The sequence below is a fragment of the Osmerus mordax genome, chromosome 12, assembly GCF_038355195.1.
Source record: "Osmerus mordax isolate fOsmMor3 chromosome 12, fOsmMor3.pri, whole genome shotgun sequence".
NCBI lineage: Eukaryota > Metazoa > Chordata > Actinopteri > Osmeriformes > Osmeridae > Osmerus > Osmerus mordax.
Genome location: NC_090061.1, coordinates 4584850 through 4601905, shown reverse-complemented (window position 1 = coordinate 4601905; position 17056 = coordinate 4584850). Strand labels below are relative to the sequence as shown.

Genomic DNA, 17056 nt, shown 5'->3' with positions numbered 1-17056 from the left:
GAATCTTAACTTACACAAAAATCTATACAGACAAATGATGAATGTGCGTAAAGTACAGATAATCAAGTGGTAGGAATGTTTAAACAGGGGAGCTTCTTCTCTCTCTCTCCCTCTCTCTCGCTCTCTCTCTGTCTCTCTCTCTCTCTCTCTCTCTCTCTGTCTCTCTCTCTCTCTCTCTCTCTCTCTCTCTCTCTCTCTCTCTGTGTGTGTTAATGACTTTGACTGTGACGGTGTCATCATGGTGGTGCGTGTTGGTTTTGCATCCCCAGATGAGGCGGGGCCAGGCCCGGTGAAGAGCAAATATGATGCCCTTGACTTTGACACCCTGTTGAAAGAGGCCCAGAAGAGCCTGCATCGCTGACCCCTCTTCCTACCTGCTCCCGCCTCGGGAACAGATGCCCCTCCTCTTCCTCAGTTTCTGACTGAGCTTAAGCCTCAGAACCTAGACGGAAACACCAAGGCACCTCTTAATGTTTACATATTTAACATTGGAATAAGAAATGGACCTGGTCATTTTCAACTGAGGATTCCTCTGCAAGGAAGCAGGGATCAGAAGGGAGAATGAAAACAAAACAGCAATGAAAACAGAAGAAGAAGTTCTCTGAACAAACAAAAGCTGCTTCCTGTCTTTGTTCATGGCATCATTGTCACTGCTATGTGAACAAACTGGTGGTCTAAAGACATGTGTAGCACACCTTGCTATCACTCTATTGGTTGTCGTGAAATGTGTGTCTGCGTTGTATCCCCTTGGTCACTATTGGTGGAAGCTACAAGCTGTGTTCGCCATGAGGTTGTGCTGTATGTGGTTATGAAAGACCTGCTTCATTTTAGCAAAATCTGTCAATGTTAAACACTGTGTGTGTTATGAAAATACCAGAAAAACAAAACATTTGACTTTAAAAAGTTTACAACAAAAAAATCATGTTTTGTAATTTTAGTGCTTCCTTGATTTAATCTATGCATACTAATGAGGTAAAGTCTCCTGCCCTTGACTTTCCCTCACTCTGCCATGCCATTGGCTAAGCTGCTGAAAGCACATGCTCCAACATCTATGATTGGCTCCCTCTGCAGCTCAGGAAGGAATTCTTCCTGAACGGGAATTGTAGAGCGACATGTACAGAAGACACAATTAAATTTGACATCGGGACTAGAATTAGGGAAGCATAGCATAACATGTAGGGCCCACGGTAAATGGGTTACCAGAGATTTTCACCGTCAACTATTACACGCACACAATTAAGAACAACATAATTACAAACACATTCTGTAGTAGATATGTATTCACGTAATGACTGAATACAAAATGTACCGTGACCATGTCGTTCTGCTTCTCAAGTATGAAGGATTGCAGTGTGTGTCTGTGAAGCAGCATTAGCCAAGGGAGAGAGCCTCCAAACCTTTCACTGCAGACCCATACACTTGACCTGACCATCACACCCCATTAGAGAGGAAGATGATGCAGAAATGAGTGTAGAAATGTGATCTGTGCTAAGGTACTGTACCAAGAGAGCATCTCTACCTCATATTCATCCCTCCTATCTTTCCTTTGGGAACTCTCTCCCTCATTTTTCATATCTCCCCGCTCAGTCTCTCACTTTGGTTTCTAAAGTCCGCTTCTCTGGTGGGTAAACGGTAGCTGGATCATCTTGGTTTTCCTAGCCGCGTGTACCAATTAGGGTGATCGTTTTTTGTGTCCAGTCTCGATGTGTGTTTTTGTGGGTCTGTTTGCTGTCCGTGTCTCGTGGTTAGGGCTGTCGTTGCCTTGGCTGGGGGGGGTTCAACAGTTTGATTCTTGATTTTTTCAGGGGCCCCATTCCCATGACCCAGCCACCTCGTTACTTTGCAGTTGAGCCCTAGTGTGAAGGCAAGTGGCTCCCTACCATCCTAGCTTTGGCAACCCTTTCCTTCTCTAACAAATTACCAAGCCCCCATCCCCCTCTCTTTCTATAACTCTGTAATACACATGAAACTGAATGTTTACATCACTGGATTCTCCTTCAACTTTATTAGAACGCACACTAAGTACAAAGACGCCTTATTCAGTGTTGAAAGAGTAGCCTATCAAGATGTTTCTTCCTGGTTAACCCATCTAAGGTTACTGGAGTCATTTCCTGTTATACCGCATACTGATTGAAAAACAATATATTCTCAAACATTCAACCTAATCTTGAAAAGCTGAATGAGTTATTTGTGCTTAGTATGTTTACTATGAAAGTTAGAGAATGTGCTGGTTTACATAAAAAAAACTATGATATAATACATGTGTATAGCACTATGCCTTGTGTGAAGATGAAACGTGTTGTTGTCTCTGCAGTGATTTGTAGATGAGGGTGGAGGGTCCTAGGAATGCTAATCAGTCAAAACAAGGTGTAGGTAATAACACTGAAAGATGCAAGTAAACAGGAAGAAAGGGAAATTACTTCATAAGTACAACACTGTTTTAAAAGTATCCCTTTAGATATATTATATATTAGAAGGCTCTATTTGTTTGTTTTCTAATCATTTTATATTTTTGATGAGTTTTGTTTTTTAAAGCAATTGAGATGCAATACATAAATCTTCGAGACAGCCTTTCTCAAAGATGGACGTGGTTATTTAAGTAGTTTATTGTTGAAAATACGACGGGGTAATCCTTGAAACAGATCCTGTACTGTAAAATATAAACTGCTGTAAAAACAAAACATTCATACTCACTGTGGTGAGTAATGACATACATTAAAAACGTGTATCAAAAACAAAATAATATATAATAATAACAACATAATACTGTGCCCCTTGACTGAAATGACTAAGTATATTATTGTTATTGCAACATTTTGATGGTACCGGTACGCAAGTTGTTTAGACCTGATTGCTTCGGCGAAAAATTGTACAAATATATCAGAGGTACAGTAATTTGTGAACACGTTTCTCTCAGAGTTCTGTGGAAGGGAAAGGAAACAAGTGTTTTGTGATTTGATCCCTGTTTCAATATTTTCTGACTACTTCATGACTGTGTGGGTGCTTCCATCAGTAGAGTAAAATAACAACTGACGATTCACATTTGGAGAGCCTTAATGACACAATGAGAGGGATGATCAAAGCTAACACTAGCTTTTACTATACTGTTTTGACTCTTTTCAAATCTAATGTGTTTTATCAATTACTGGTAAAGTAATTAAAAAGTTTTTCAATACAGCCATATTATAAAAAAAAGTATAAACATATATATACATATGAATATATATTTGTGTGTTCGTGTAGATATTTAGATGATTATATACTTTCTTATAGAAAACTTTGATGTTGACCATTTTCCTCAGTATTTTCAGAGCACTTCGAATGAACTGCTGTCAACCTTGATTTTGTAGATTGAGAGAAGAATCCAGATATCCAAATTATATATAAATAATTATATATAATAATTATTCCAAAGGGAAACCCTAGACAAAATGCAATACTTTCTTTCCACTCTTCCGAAATGGCAAGAAACAAACTGGAAAGGCAAAGTAGACCAAAAACCGACAATTTTATGTTGGCTTCAAATCAAAGCTTGAGAGCCTCGTCAGATTGATTTCAGAGATGTCATAATTTAATCCCATGTCCCACTGAATCTCATGTGTTGTCTTTCATTTTAAAACATCACTACAATATTGAGTCACCCAATAGAAGTCCTTGCAATACTGGCCGTTCTCTGGTTTTGTTATTCCACTGGTTGGTCTTTTCACAGTTCTTTGTGTGTCTATTTGTATCCCACTGGAAAATGAACCGAAACATCAGAAAATCTGATTATTGCAATGTGATGACATACAAGAGAAACCTGCGGTATCTGTAAACTGTCACAATCTTGAAAGATGTGAGTGATCTATGGTGGAAGCAATTTGACATTAAAGGGCATACATTGTACATTTAGTTGCGTTTTTCATCGCTATAGGTTTTGTCAATTTACAACTAATGACTATCAGATTTACAAAATGATTTCCTTTTTTTTTAACTTAGTTTTTGGTAAATGGTAAATTCTGCTAGTAAGATTTTATATTTTTACATGTTTTTTTTATACACCACTTAGGTTTTATGTTTTTCTCTGTTTTGTGTTATTTCATCTTTGAAAATGTGGAGACAAACTGCATTTCAGTATTTTTTAATTGTTTAAATCTACTATATTTAATATAACAAATATATATATACATATATATATATATAGTTGAAATTATCTTGTTATAAATTATATTTTAATTCATGTAAATAGTTACAAATTAAAGACTATCGCTTCCTTTTAAACTGAGTACATTTCTCTTCAGAGATTGTTTACATCATTAAACAGTAGTTGTTTGTCATATAATGTAAAAAGTAAATATATTCATTGATTTGCCTCAAAAATAAAAAATAAAATCCTCATGTACATTCTGAAGTGTCATTTACTGATATATAATACCCAGGATAATAATAATAATGTATTCATTTATGAGATGCTTTTATCCAAAGCAACATGCAGGAGATTTGAATCTGCAACCTCTTGATCTGCTTTTAAATGCTCTACCACTGAGCTATACCTTGGGAGTGACAAGGGCAAGACTAGTGAATCATGTTCACAGCTAGTTTGATTGATGTGTCAGTGATTGAAAAGAGGAATAATGTTTATGCTTCCATATTGTTAAATCTATTTTTTTAAAAGCTAGATAAAAAAAACCACGCTACTTATTCAGTGATTTTGGCCACACGGCCAGCTCAAGGAAGTGAAGGTTAAGTGAAAGTAAACAGGATGCCAAGCTATATTTGGAGTTTCATACAGTAACAAAGTTTCAATTCATCTTTACAGTGTGTATTGTATGTAGATTCATGGATTTTCATGACACCATTTCATTAATATAATTTATTTCCACTCGTCTGTGATTGGATGATAATCCCTAACCGTGTATTGCAGCTGTACTGTAGTTCCTGTGAGTAAAGGGATTTACAGGACAGTGCGTACTGCAGCATCTGCAGCCTTGGTTAATGTCTCATTGCACAACTATACTAACAGGGCATTATCTACTACAGTTTTCAGTGTCTCTCCATACATTAGCCTTTGCCTTCTGCATCCTCTCATCATTGCAGCCGTTTTTGACTCCAGCCTCTCTTTACTGCAGCCTCTTCTCGCTGCAGCCTTCTCTTGCTGCAGCCAATCTTTACTGCAGCCTCTCTTTACTGCAGATTCTCCTTACCGCAGCCTCTCCTCACTGCATCCCAGGCCCTAGCTTCGTCAGAGCTGAACAAGCATGGCAGAGCACCATACCCATATATGGCAATCCTGACAGGAGTGTGACGTCACAGAGGACCCGGGCAGCATCACAAGCCACCACGAGCTGTTGACGTGTACAGTGCGCGCGTGTGACTGTAAAGGATGTAGGGTATGTGTGACGCGCTCCACTAAGGCTCTTCCACCAATCCAATCCTCCACTGCCAATCACCTTTCATTCTCCCCGCTCAAATAGGTCACTCCTCCCCCGTAGCGGCGCTCTGTGTTGTGTAACGTCATGTATGGGCCCTCTGGGATGCCGAGCACACATTCTGGCTCAGAGACACAAACACATAACGTGAGCTCTTTTTACCTCGCTTACACACCATCCGAAGGGCAGATGTTGCAAGTATTGTGGTTGTAATTCCTTGTTCAGGTTGGTCGTATCCTTATAAGATAGGGTTGTACAGTCGTCTTTCTAATTTGTCTGTCCTTTTTTACAGTCTAAAACACATTTACTAATGATGTTCAGGGATACACTTCAGCCAATACATTTTCTTACAGGAGGGGTTGGTAAATACCATTTAATATTCTTTACATCATTTACAAGCAGTTATATTGTACTGCAATGTACTCAAGACAAGATTAACGCAATATAGAGATTTGAAAGATTTGACAGAATTTCATCTTTCCTACCACACTGACTAGGCTTTGCTTGACATCAGGCAACTAGTGCACCTCATGTACCCATTCTGACACAACCTCATCAATCCAGCAGTGTCTACCAACTAGCAGGCTGTTTCTCTAGTTTATGACGCAGGTCTTGGACTGGGAAGAAGCCTGGGCTGCACTCGCTGTAGATAAGAGGGAGAAAAGACTGCAGAGTTAATATGTGACAGTCTGTGTATCTTTGGTTGTATATGCGTAGCATCCTTTTCAGCTAAATGAACAACAATAGCGCCCTCTGTGGTCAGGAAGGGGAGTGTGCATGCCTGCGCGAGGGCTGCCATACCTTGTCTGGCTGCCATGGCAGCAGTGGCGGCCTCCTCCTTGGCCTTCTTGGCCTCTTCCAGGACGGCCAGCTTGGCCTCGTGTTCCTCCTTCAGGGCGTTCCACTCCTTCCTGTTGTTCAGCAGGCGGTCCAGCATGGGCGTGATTTGCTCGTGGAAACGAGAGAACTCCTTGAAGGATGAACGGGAGAGAAGGGGTGCAGGGATGAAGGGATTAATGACTCAGATCAGTTAGTTTGATACAATGTGCAAATCAAAGCAATTTTGATGAAAGGGAAGCAAGTTAAATTGGAGGGAGATGAAGGAAGGGTGGACTGACTTAATTCACTACCACGGTCTGCCATGATTAAGTTACCGTTGACAGTCAATGCAGTGAATGGTCAGCGAAGAATGCTTGAGTGTGCTGTCTTTGACTCACCTTGTAGACAAAAGCGCACACAAAGTCAATGAAACCACATTGCAGCTTGGGAAGGTCAGCTGATTTGTTCCTGTCCATCATGGGCTAGGGGAGAACAGGAAACACAATCGCATGTTCAAAACACGCTCTCTGTCCCCCTCACGGCTAGCTATTGTTTGATTCTTTCATCAAATGTGGCAAGCAGGCTATATCTCAGGGTTATAAAATCCAGTATTTCTGGTGTAAAGTTATACATCTGTGTCACCGATCCAAGGACAAGTAGATTGACCTGGATTTAGACTTGGACTCAAACTTAAGCAGTTCACCATGAGTCAAGAGTCCAGTAATATTACATATTAAAAATCCTCACTACACTCCTACTCAATCAGATAGAGCTACGCATTCTGAGACATGTGAGTCTAGAAAGTTCAGTCCAGATGTAGGCTAAAGAAGACCACCATCGCCATCCATTCAGTCTCACAGCACCAGGTGTACATGACCCCCTCACAAAGACCTCTCCTCCCCCTCTCTATCTCATCCCATCTCTCCCCTCTCACAATGGGTTGCTGCTCCAGCACTGTTCTCTCCAAGTCACCCTGCTCCCAGAACTCTGCTGCCACCGACAGCGCCACCTGCAGGACGACAGAGGAATAGTCACAAGACGCGAAATGCAGTTCCTTGGTTATTGTCAGTAATGAGCACTGACCTACCTCACCTGATTACGTACAAACTGACGAAGTTTAGACAAAACTGAAATACTTGCTCATTTATGTTCCCAAAGCCCTTTTCGCATGCAGCCTAGCATTTAAATATGTCTGCGACCACGAACAACCTCACAGTGATACGGCTGACACATCACATGGTAATCATCTCATTTAGATATTTCGAAACACTCAGAATCAAGGGAGAGACCATTAATTTACGTAGTAGAGGAAAGATGCTTTACAGACTACATTCTTGACAGTGGGGATGTACTTGCAGCGGCTGCTATTTCTTATACAGTACCTTGCTCTGGATCTCCCAAGGCTTGGCGATAGCTGAGAGATCACAAGCCGTCATCATCATTGCCCTGAAAAACATGTAGAAAACGGACTGAAAGTCAAGGCCCGTACAGACCTTCGCCATGCTGTTTGTACTTCTTGTTACGACTGCAGAATTGAAAGACTGCTCTTGGGTACATGGTAAGATACTAACAAATTCCTACGTGTAAGTCAGTTTGAGTCCTTGGCAGTGGTTGTTTGTTCCATCTGTAAAACTAACTCAAACTTGCCTTTTGAGTCCATAGAGCATCCACTGTGACTGTGGTCAAACTAAGTGAGAAACTTCTGTACATTACAATCAGTGTTTTAGCTAATCTTGTGTGTCAGGACCTACATCACAATCTCCTTGCGAGTCGTCTCCAGCATCATGTATTTAGTCCAGTCGTTCCAGTTCTCATATGTTTTGGATTGGTCCACAATCTTCTGGAACATCGTTCTCTTTCTACAATTGAGAAAGATCAAGGAATTTTAATCTCCTGCCAGTCTACCTTATGAATTAAGATCCATGTATAGGTACTAACTTGAAGTAGAGAGCCAGGTCAGTAGCAATGATAGCTATGTCCATCAAGTGGATTACCAGGTCGTGTTGACGACGACTCAGATTCTGGTAAATATTCAAGGCCTGGAAGAAATTAAAAGTGTTAATATTATATTATCTAAATGATTGTTGAATCCGCTTGATTTAAGTTTAGCAGCGGTAACCAAAAAAAAATAACGTATTGAAAATAGATCTGTCTGTAAACCTCATCTCTCAGCAGGGTCTTCCCAAACTCCAGATGGTGTCTCTCTAGGATGGAGGAGCCGTGCAGCTTAGCCAGAGGGTTGCCAGACCTGAGACACACAGCCAAGGGAATGTGAGACTGATAGATTACCATATAACTGGATTTTCTTTTTTTACATAGTCATTTAAAATTCTATACTATATCTGTTTACAACGGTAGCATTCTATTTAAGCCTCACAAATGCAAAATGTCTTCGTGCAACCCAGCAAACATCAACGCCTCATTCAAGAGATTATTGTTCTCTTCACCTCTAACCTAGATATCTTCAAATTGACCGGATCGTGGTCTCTAGCCTTACTTCATCTGGTAGAGGTTGTTGGTGCCTCTGTGGTCAATATCATGGCAGAAGCCTGCAGTCACCATGGCCATGGTCTCCAGGTCAGTGTAGTAACGCTTCAGGTCACCTGTCTAAGGAAGTTCAGAGATAATGTTGGTTCGAGAAATGCTACCAGTCTGAACAATTCTAATGAGATTTATAAAATGTGAGTTCTATAAAATATTAAAGGAACTATTAATTAACTCAGAGGAAACTATTGTGTATGTGCCATCTACTATTGTAGACTATGGGTGGCAAACTACCAACCATAAGTAAGGTGAACATGGTCTGCCCCACGTTGAAACCGTGTCTCCAGTTGTGGTAGGTGATCTTCCTGTAGCCCTTGCTGAGGGAGTACATAAATCTCACCAGAGTCTGATAGAAACAGGGAAAATACATTGTGATAATGCCGATTCCGAAAATGGATATGGTTCATGTTGCTGCAGTGTCTTAAAATGATTACTTGTTCATTAATGCTGGTTATATAAAGGTAAGACAAGTCTGTGTGTGTCAGTGTTTGCCGAGCAGGGGATCATCTTACCTCTCGAGGGATGTGAAACTTATCCACCACTCCCAACTCATAATACATTTTAATGCCGCACTTGACCAGATCCAGCTCAGTATGGTTAAAGTCACAGAAGTGAAACTCGAAGATCTCTGATTTCTTGGAGTTGGGGAGCACCTCAGACTGAAGGAGGAGAGACAGGTCACATGTTTAGTAAGTTTAAGAGAAATAAGACTATGAATGTTTCGTAGTAAGACCCTAACGTTAAGAGCGACTGGGAATGAAGCAGGATATGGATGATCGTTTTTTTTACTTGTTATGATTGTTCAGGAAATATCATAACATGGCAGTTGTTTACCAGGATTTCTTCAAGTTCTTCCTCTTCACACTCATTTGGCTCCTTTCCCCATCTCTCCCGAGTATTCTGTGAAATAAAACACATTATCGCGCGTAAACTTTGAGGTGAGAAATGTAAATGCTGGCAAAGAAATAGTTATGTCATGCATCACCAACAAATTGTATTTAATGTAACTATTTTACACAGGCTGTATACACATCAATTATCATGCCAACACATGCTGACATTTCATAGCATGCAAGAAGTTAGATCTGTCGTGATTTTAATAAACCATCTTTGCACAGTACAGGATATCTACTTTACTCACCAAGACATTCTGTATCTCGTCCTTTCTGCACTTGACATGGTAGAGGACCATGTCCTGGAAGATGTCTTTCCTGTTTTCCAGCTTGTTCATCTTATCATAGGTGTCTGTATTCAGGACCGACCATCCCAGAAACTGGGTGAGAGACTAGCATCCACAGACATTAAGAGATGAAGGTGTGTGTGGGAGATGAAGGTGTGTGTGTGTGTGGGAGGTGAAGGTGTGTGTGTGGGAGGTGAAGGTGTGTGTGTGTGGGAGATGGTGTGTGTGTGGGAGATGGTGTGTGTGGGGGAGATGAAGGTGTGTGTGTGGGAGGTGAAGGTGTGTGTGTGGGAGATGGTGTGTGTGTGTGGGAGGTGAAGGTGTGTGTGTGGGAGGTGAAGGTGTGTGTGTGTGTGGGAGGTGAAGGTGTGTGTGTGGGAGATGGTGTGTGTGTGTGGGAGGTGAAGGTGTGTGTGTGGGAGATGGTGTGTGTGTGTGGGAGGTGAAGGTGTGTGTGTGGGAGATGGTGTGTGTGTGGGAGGTGAAGGTGTGTGTGTGGGAGGTGAAGGTGTGTGTGTGTGTGGGAGGTGAAGGTGTGTGTGTGGGAGATGAAGGTGTGTGTGGGAGGTGAAGGTGTGTGTGTTGGAGATGAAGGTGTGTGTGTGTGTGGGAGGTGAAGGTGTGTGTGGGAGGTGAAGGTGTGTGTGTGGGAGATGAAGGTGTGTGTGGGAGGTGAAGGTGTGTGTGTTGGAGATGAAGGTGTGTGTGTGTGTGGGAGGTGAAGGTGTGTGTGTGTGTGGGAGGTGAAGGTGTGTGTGTGGGAGGTGAAGGTGTGTGTGTGTGTGGGAGGTGAAGGTGTGTGTGTGGGAGGTGAAGGTGTGTGTGTGTGTGGGAGGTGAAGGTGTGTGTGTGGGAGGTGAAGGTGTGTGTGTGGGAGGTGAAGGTGTGTGTGGGAGGTGAAGGTGTGTGTGTGGGAGGTGAAGGTGTGTGTGTGGGAGGTGAAGGTGTGTGTGTGTGTGGGAGGTGAAGGTGTGTGTGGCAGGTGAAGGTGTGTGTGTGTGTGGGAGGTGAAGGTGTGTGTGTGTGGGAGGGGAGAGGGCCAGACGGAGACAAGAACACAGAGAGACAAGGTGAATATTTGATCAGTTATGAGTGAACTGCATATAAAGAGCATGCAATATAGTCTAACACTGAATGGAAAGGCAGTGTGCAACCAAAGGTGTAAATGTTTAAAACACACTTTTGGAGATATCTTGAGCATTCTGCAGTTAGAAAAAGTAGAAAAAGAGTCAAGATAACTAGTGGCTAATCAATGGTAATTCATTGTGAAAAAGATATCAGTCTTTGTTCCTTGTCAACCTAGTTTCCCTTTTAGCTAACTTTGCTGATTTAGGCTAATGTTAAGACCTTACACCAAAAGGGTTCTCCCAGCAACAGAGCCCTCAAGGTGCCTCCAAAAAAGAAATCTACATTTGAAACAGTGCTCTCTCTCTCTCTCTCTCTCTCTTTCTTTCTTTCTTTCTTTCTTTCTTTCTCTCTCTTATACACACACCGTCCTTCAAAGTACCTCCATCAATGTTTCATCCATTTCATCGAAGGGCTTCCCATCTTTCCTGTTATAGAAGGTGGCCACGCCCACAATCTCTTCTTTCTTGTTGACAATAGGAAGTGAAAGGACGTTCTTGATGGTCCAGCCACTGCTGTCTAGAGGTTCTTTCTGGAGGAAGAATAGAATAGAATACAAATCAACAACAGAATAGAACAAAGCTTGCCTTTTATTCTTTTCAACCTATCATTAGTGTTAACATTTTAAAATGTTGGCTGACAACAGTATTGTTAAATCGCTGCCATTGGATGGTTGACTGTAATTCAAATGAGTTCAAACATTGAGAAAGTCATGGTTGATGATCTTACTTGGAAGCTGAAGAAATCATCTTGGCCTGCGTTCATAATGTTACAGATCTAGAAGAGAAGAAGGACAGGAGAGGAAAAGAGCAGATAAATACAGTGTGGATGATCACATTTACAACAGTCTGAGACACAAAGAGGCCACATTTTTTTTCATCCCCTTTTGCCCTCAGAACATTCTCCAAGCTTTACCCAGTTGTCAAGTTGGCTAGTGGTGGATCTCTACTCCGACCTCGCTCATACGTGTGCATGTAGACGCTCGCTCAAACGTGTGCATGTAGACGCCCGCTCATACGTGTGCATGTAGATGCTCGCTCATACGTGTGCATGTAGATGCCCGCTCATACGTGTGCATGTAGATGCCCGCTCATACGTGTGCATGTAGATGCTCGCTCATACGTGTGCATGTAGATGCCCGCTCATACGTGTGCATGTAGATGCCCGCTCATACGTGTGCATGTAGACGCTCGCTCATACGTGTGCATGTAGACGCTCGCTCATACGTGTGCATGTAGACGCCCGCGCATACGTGTGCATGTAGACGCTCGCTCATGCGTGTGCATGTAGACGCTCGCTCATACGTGTGCATGTAGACGCCCGCGCATACGTGTGCATGTAGACGCTCGCTCATACGTGTGCATGTAGATGCCCGCTCATACGTGTGCATGTAGATGCCCGCTCATACGTGTGCATGTAGATGCTCGCTCATACGTGTGCATGTAGATGCTCACCAGCCCGTTCTCGGCCACGTACGTGGGCAGTCCGCTGGCCAGGGCCCAGTGGTCTGGTGTGGGGCCCCTGAGAGGAGCCCCAGAGAGAGCCACAATGATTAATACATCACCATGCATACTATAGTATACATCTATATACAGGACCTCGCAGAGGTATCACCCCTTTCACTCTGTTTCTGTTTTGTAGTCCTCGGTGACACTGTGGACTACAAGCATGGAGGTAGGTTGGAACTCACGGTATGACTTTGATGTCCTCCTTGCCATGCAGAATGTAGTCAATCACTTTGTAGAAGATCACTTCCTGGAATGACATGGGTTAGGTGTCAGAGTTAGTCTGTGCACAAGCTAATATTGTGAAACGTATCAACTGATCTGTACAGGTCTTTTATTGTTAAATAAAAGGGAACTCACTCTGCCATCAGGAGTCTTGGGCCCATCGTAAGGGGGGACCTCTCCCATCAGTACAGGCCAGAGGTCAAAGAATTCCTGAAATGCACAGACACTTGAAATATGAACCAAACCAAGTTTCAACTGGTTTTTCAGTTGTTAAAATGTCATGATTAGTTTGCTCTTTGAGCCATTTGACTTGCTATGGTGTTTTGATGAGGATTTAAAGGTGCAAACAATTATACATCTGCTTAAAACAGAAAGTGTTTTAGTATTAGGTTGTTTCAGCCCATATAAACATGCCTAACAGGAGCTCTGTTAGAGGTTGCACATACCTTGGTCTTGGTCATATCAAGTAACCCCACGGAGTAGCGATCGCAGTTGAGAAAAGCTCTGACTGTGTAGAGAGCTTTGTGAAACTGCCTCTCAATGTCTGTCAGCTCCTCAAACACCTTGCTGGCCGACCACAGCAAAACCTGCAGCGCAGAAGTTCACAGGCTTGAGGTAGCGCAAGCCATTAAAGCACAAGTGAATTGTTAAGGTTAAAACTGCTCAGAATTTAGCTTCTCAGCTACAGTGGAAGGTGTCTGTAAAAAGCACTGATCTCACCTGTCCCCTTCTAGTCTCACAGTTGTGCAGGTAGCTCAAATGAAACACTCTCAGTACCAGGTTGGCAAAGTTCAAGTACTTTTTTAAAGTCTGAAAAAAAGAAGAGATTTCCAAAGATTGTCACACGGCACCATCGCTTTACTTCAGTCGTTCCAAAAATAGATTTTGCACTTGAATGAAGATTTCAGCTTTGACATCAGTGAAAAAACTAACTGCTGAGATGATGCCATGGTAAGAAAACACACAAACACTACATAGTATGTACTGAAAACAGTACAGTAATGAACACCTGTTCAGGTACCAGATGTATCAGCTTACTGTCTTTCATGGTATTTGCAATGAGTGACTAAAACTCAAACCACTGTGGTATGTGGTATGTACCTCATGTAGCGCTTAACATTTGAGTCTTATAAATAATGACAGTTGGGGTATGTGGGAGTGGCAGGCAGTGGGAAGCTGGTTGGGATGGTTACCTCCTCGTCCTTTGCCGTGAAGTGGGGTCCATCTAGTTTGTTTACGGCCATCATCACCGCCACCATGTCTTTGCCATTCATAATGGGAGCAGCCAAAACGTTCTTGGTGCTGTACTCTGTCAAGGTGTCCACAAAGTCACTGTAGTGGGGGCTCTGATGGAAAATGATAGAGGCGGATATTACATATCTTCAAAATGAATTTAGAAGGACTTACGCATTTGGTTGCTCATTACTTATTTTCTCTATTATCGGACAACACTCAAATGATCCTCTCAAAGGGAAATAATTATTCTCTGTACTGATGGTCTATCAAATCTATAACGAGAGCATAGTCCTTGGTAAGTAAAGGCAAACCAGAAGTACAAGCCATCCTTATTTTTGGAACATTGCAATCGAAAATGTTACTTCAAAACAGGTTTAATGGCTTCCAACATCTGTCAGAAAAGCAACTGCCAAAAGTTTCTCCTGCCTTCTGACACTAGACACTACGACATTATTTTCATGAGCAAAAGGAGGATGATTGCCCAAAACCTTTCTGCACCATGGTGAATGAACCAGTCACAGAACCTGATGTGTGGGCCTGAATGTGGGCTGGGAATTGTTATATTCTAGATTTATGTCCGATATGCAATTCTAGGATTAACCGTTAATTGGTTTCAAGATAAAACAGAGAACACTGTAAGTAAACTACTCAACTATAGAACAAACAAAATGTGTTGAGCTGAGGTAGTGAAAATGGCTTTACAGCCATGACCTTTAAAAAATAATCCTGGATCGCTCTAATTCGAATCAGATTATCAGGCTTTACACCCAGCCAGTGAAGTAACACCTACTGTAGCAATCCATATAGGGCTCGGGGGGAGGGGAACTACCCACTGGTAAATTGTACAGTAGACTGTTCCTACCCCACATACACGTCCACTGGAATGCTGGCTACCACATCTCTATCACTCTATAGTATGTGTCTGACCATTTTCATACCAAAATAGCATTTGAATGAGTTTCATGATTTTGCCTGGCTGTAAATATGATGTGATGTTTAAAGAGTGTAATTGCAGATGGATGAATTCAGCCTGTTTGAATACCTTAAAACTTTACAAGAGGAAATGTCATTCACTGTAAACTTTGATGCTACAATGAACAGTGATGACCATTTGTGGAGAATGAGGAATTTCATAATAAAAATGCTCACATAAGTGACAATTTTTCTAAATAATTCTAAATAAGAGAAAGAAATAATGTCAGATACACTTTTGGGGAATCACAGACACAGAATGGTACTATGCTGCCCTCCATTGGTTAACGTTTGTACTACTTGAACATTTTGCTGACCATATAATATCAGTTAAAAAGTCTGTTTCACAAATCACGCCGATACCCCTGCTTGACTGAGACACTTACACACAGATTTAAACTCACACATGATGCCCGCGGTGCTACCTAACTCTCGCTCCCAAAAGTGACCCCTTGAGATGACCCCCCATCTTCTACCTGAGAGACATCAGGTACATTGAGCATCTTTTTGGTTGTGGCCACATGACCCAAGATGCCCGTGTCCAGGGGGTAGACGATCTCGCTGTCAGGCTGCACCAAACAGTCGTCGAAGGAGGAGCTCTTGTCCACGTTGAAGAGCCTGGTCGCCAGTTCGGCCGTGCCGTTGCGTTGCCGGTACATGAAGAGGCTCATCTTGTCCGACCGCAACATGAAGGAGAGGTGCTTCATCAGGTTGAAGATAGCCCTCTCCATCTGCACGTTGTCCTGAATGTCCCTCATCAGGTCAAACATGATGTCACTCTCCTCCACAGCACTCAGCTCATGGAAACGACTCATATCAACCTAATGCATGGATCATATACCGAGATAAAGTGTGATTAAATAACAACTTGTTACGTGAAAATAAATCATACTTACGTTTCTCCACTTTGATCCAAACATTGCATTGTAGATGCACCAAAGATACTCACACAGGTCTTCAGATACATCCTACATGATGTATGATTCATTCATAATACCTACCTCCAGCTTCTTATCGTTTGACAACAAGTCCGAGATGACCTTGGGTCGGAATGTCTTGTCGTAGTACTGCTTGGCAAAAGCTGGGTTGCTATCCAGAAACTTCTGAGCCACATCTTTGTCCACAGCTGCCATGGTTACAGGCAGAACAGACCAACGGTGTTTTACTGTGTGTCTCTTGGTCTAAAGCCTCAGCGCTGGTGCTGTCTTCAGTTTATTGTCCGTTCAGACCTATCGGTCTCCACATCCTGGAGGAGGCTAAGAGACAACAGGGATTATCAGGATTGTTTTAAATGGACATGCGTGTTGCTAATCTCGTATTACACATTGGGATTATGATATTCCCACATGATTACCCCTGGAGTGTTATAAAAAAAAGTAGTTGTTGGTAGTGGGCTAGCATATAAATGTAGATATAAGACTTTGCCTACTATTTTAAAGTCTGAAATATTAAATGTAAAATTATTGTACTATGTGATCATGACCGTATATCTGTCCCTAGCTCGCTAATTATCCAGAGTATATCAAATGTTTTGATATATTTGATTTCTGAACTTTGCAGCAAGCTTGAAGCAGATTGCAAAAACTGAACACTATTACTGTTAGATATTTGCATTTATTTGCATTTCTGAAGTAAAGAAGTTGGACCCAGACACTAGTCCATCAGTGATCAGTTCTGGTTACCCAGATCAGTAAAACCATTGTAGAACTGTAGCTTTGTGTTTGGATGTGTCACTTCCCGTTTCTCTCTCTCTCTTACAGTTATCCTTTACCACATCTCTCTGAGGAATGAAGAAGTGACAAAGACAAAAGTAGATTCCCTTCTCTTTCACTCCTTTCTTAGAAATTACAATCATCATGTTTTCTTATGTTGTAAATTATCCGGAGCTACAGCTAACATGACCATTACAGATGCATATTGCACTCTTTTGTAATCATACAAGGTTTCACACTAGCAATCTGGATGGTGGGCCTGGCTGCCTCTTGACACAAACATGAAGCTGAACCCTGTAAAACACTTCCTCTTCTCTGCATGACACTATA

At 42.0% G+C, this 17056-nt stretch overlaps 2 protein-coding genes across 3 annotated transcripts in view; one reads left to right on the top strand and one right to left on the bottom strand.

Annotated features, from left to right (window-relative positions):
- Positions 1 to 4386, top strand: part of ppargc1b (peroxisome proliferator-activated receptor gamma, coactivator 1 beta) — a 36036-nt gene extending 31650 nt beyond the window's left edge. For both annotated transcript variants that reach the window (XM_067247680.1, XM_067247681.1), the window contains exon 12: positions 270 to 4386. In XM_067247680.1, coding sequence (XP_067103781.1) covers positions 270 to 361 — 92 coding nt within the window. In that variant the 3' untranslated portion in view covers positions 362 to 4386. The remainder of the gene's footprint in view (positions 1 to 269) is intronic.
- Positions 4387 to 5848: 1462 nt separating this feature from the next.
- On the bottom strand, positions 5849 to 16147 carry pde6a (phosphodiesterase 6A, cGMP-specific, rod, alpha). The gene is made up of 23 exons (XM_067247674.1): positions 16016 to 16147; positions 15491 to 15835; positions 14000 to 14152; positions 13527 to 13616; positions 13253 to 13393; positions 12942 to 13016; positions 12767 to 12831; positions 12531 to 12597; positions 11806 to 11853; positions 11459 to 11608; positions 9913 to 10056; positions 9606 to 9671; positions 9284 to 9430; positions 9010 to 9117; positions 8725 to 8834; positions 8388 to 8475; positions 8166 to 8266; positions 7979 to 8086; positions 7610 to 7673; positions 7162 to 7236; positions 6626 to 6709; positions 6210 to 6378; positions 5849 to 6051 (listed from the first exon to the last, which is right to left on the bottom strand). Exons 1-23 carry the CDS (start codon positions 16145 to 16147, stop codon positions 6002 to 6004), a joined length of 2580 nt encoding a protein of 859 aa, XP_067103775.1. The 3' UTR covers positions 5849 to 6001.
- Positions 16148 to 17056: the final 909 nt, after the last annotated feature.